This window comes from Austrofundulus limnaeus, unplaced genomic scaffold, assembly GCF_001266775.1.
Source record: "Austrofundulus limnaeus strain Quisiro unplaced genomic scaffold, Austrofundulus_limnaeus-1.0 Scaffold79, whole genome shotgun sequence".
Classification (NCBI taxonomy): domain Eukaryota; kingdom Metazoa; phylum Chordata; class Actinopteri; order Cyprinodontiformes; family Rivulidae; genus Austrofundulus; species Austrofundulus limnaeus.
The window spans coordinates 1779655-1781730 of record NW_013952481.1 but is presented as its reverse complement, the minus strand read 5'-3'; the positions used below and the strand labels follow the sequence as shown (position 1 = coordinate 1781730).

The following is a 2076-nucleotide window of genomic DNA, read 5'->3' as shown; positions in this document are numbered from 1 at the left end:
ATTACAGGCTGACTTCAGGTCTGGTTAAGATCATTGTTACTTATAAATTATATATTTTTCTGGTATAAATCTGATTGTTGAATGAAATTAACATAGTTATTAATTTATTGTAAAAACATGACCGATAATCTGTGAAACAGATCCAGTTCAGCTGCTGTTTATCTATTAGTTTCTATGGAGGCTGTGAGCTGTTGCCCTTTTAGGACGCCATTTCTGCTCCTCCATGCTGTCATAGATGCTACCAGTGGACAGTATGGGCGGGGTAGTGATCTATATGTATAAGTCTATGGCCTGCGCTCACCTTTTTATTTTTTATTTAACCAGACAAAACATTAAGAAGAACTTATTTACAACGTCAGCCTGGCGGGGACAAGAGACACCCATAAGGAAAAGGTGAGGGAGAAACAAAACATCATGCAAACAACCTATCCAAGTAACAGAGAATATATCAGATAAAAATATACAAAATAAAATAAAAAACAAAACMTATAGCATAAAAACTGCACAAARCAGAAACGCCTGATCTCACCTTCATCCTGGACGCCTTCTTCCCTCCYCGGATGGCGTTGTCCTCGAAGGAGAACTCGTTTTCCCTGACGATGGCTCGGCTGTCTTTGTCCCCGACGTACGTCACCACGTACATGTCGGGCGCCCACATCTCAAACTCACGCTCCCAGTTAATGATGGTGGACAGGGGAGCGCTGACCAGAAACGGCCCCTTGGAGTGGCCCTGAAGGTGGACGCAGAGGGTTAATGCAACGTGGCGTAGCTGCCAAACAAAAACAGCTGGTAACCGCAGAACAACATGGTTTAAAAAAAAACTTCTCTTAGAAAAAAAAAAAAGCAAACAACTCTTCCAGCTCCCCGTGGCTTCAGCAGGAAGTGCATTCTGACCTCCCACCCTTAGGTGGCAGCAGCCACACACATGTGATCTGCCTGATTGTTTCCAGATCCAACTTAATGTCGACTGAATCAACTCACTTGTACAAAATGGCTGGATGCCACCTGACCAACAGAACCACAGCTCCGCCCAGGAAACACAACCTCACTACAAAAGCTGGGCTGGTTTGTAACTGAGACTCAAAACTGAATTATAAAGCTGAAATCTTGTCTTTACTTTAAATAAAAGTTAATAAACTCCATAAATAGAATATGAGCTTATATATCAAACTGGATTAAAACAGTATTTATTGAGAATTTTAGCTCAAAACAAACTTTCTCCATTAATCCAAGCGTCTCACAACAAATCACCTCTTTATACAGCGAGTAGAGGAAGACCGCGGTCTGGACCGTCTTTCCCAAACCCATCTCATCAGCCAGGATGGTGTCAGTGCCCTGAGCCCAGGAGAACCGCAGCCAGTTCAGACCCTCCAGCTGGTAGGGGTGTAGCGTCCCCCCGGTGCTGTCCAGGTAGTCCGGCTGACGCTCAAACTTACTCGTCGGCTGGAACCATAAATCAGGAAGACGTTTCAGTGATTTGTTTTAAGAAACTGCTAACAGTTAACATCAAGTTGAATCTGTTCACTTACATCCACCACCGGGTTCTCGGGGGGTCTCTCCGGTCGCTTCAGCCCCCTTCCCTTCACCTTGATCTTCTTCCCTGGCCTGCCGTCGTCTCCCATCATCAGCTCTCTGCCACAGAAACACGACGCAGTTATAAACCAGAGCTGCTTTAGTTTTCGGCGCTGAGCGGAACAGATCCCACCTGTGGTTCCAGTACTGCTGTTTGTACAGGTCAAACTCAGGTATGTCCATGTCCTCGGACTCCCAGGTGGCCTGATCGTAGGCCAGCTCTCGCCACTTGATCAAGTAGTGGACATTGCTCTTCCTGTCCACACTGGGAAAAAAAAAAATTAACAGAAAAACACATTTCACTTCTTGTGTTCAAATTATTATCACTTTTTGACAAATTCACTTAACATGCCGAGTTATCTAATAAGCATGTAAGACTATTACAAATCCTGTTTTTGTTTTGCAGAAAAGATCGATCAGAGGCATCACTCGAAAACATTACCATTATCCAGCTAATATATTATTTTGTAAATTGAAATTATATGATTTGGTTGACTATAATAT

General features: G+C 43.5%; 1 protein-coding gene across 2 annotated transcripts in view; it reads right to left on the bottom strand.

Moving 5' to 3' along the window:
- Positions 1-2076, bottom strand: part of chd4a (chromodomain helicase DNA binding protein 4a) — a gene marked incomplete in the record, with an annotated part of 21299 nt that overhangs the window by 9908 nt on the left and 9315 nt on the right. For both annotated transcript variants that reach the window (XM_014011328.1, XM_014011329.1), the window contains 4 exon segments: positions 530-730; positions 1252-1443; positions 1530-1632; positions 1706-1837. In XM_014011328.1, coding sequence (XP_013866782.1) covers positions 530-730; positions 1252-1443; positions 1530-1632; positions 1706-1837 — 628 coding nt within the window.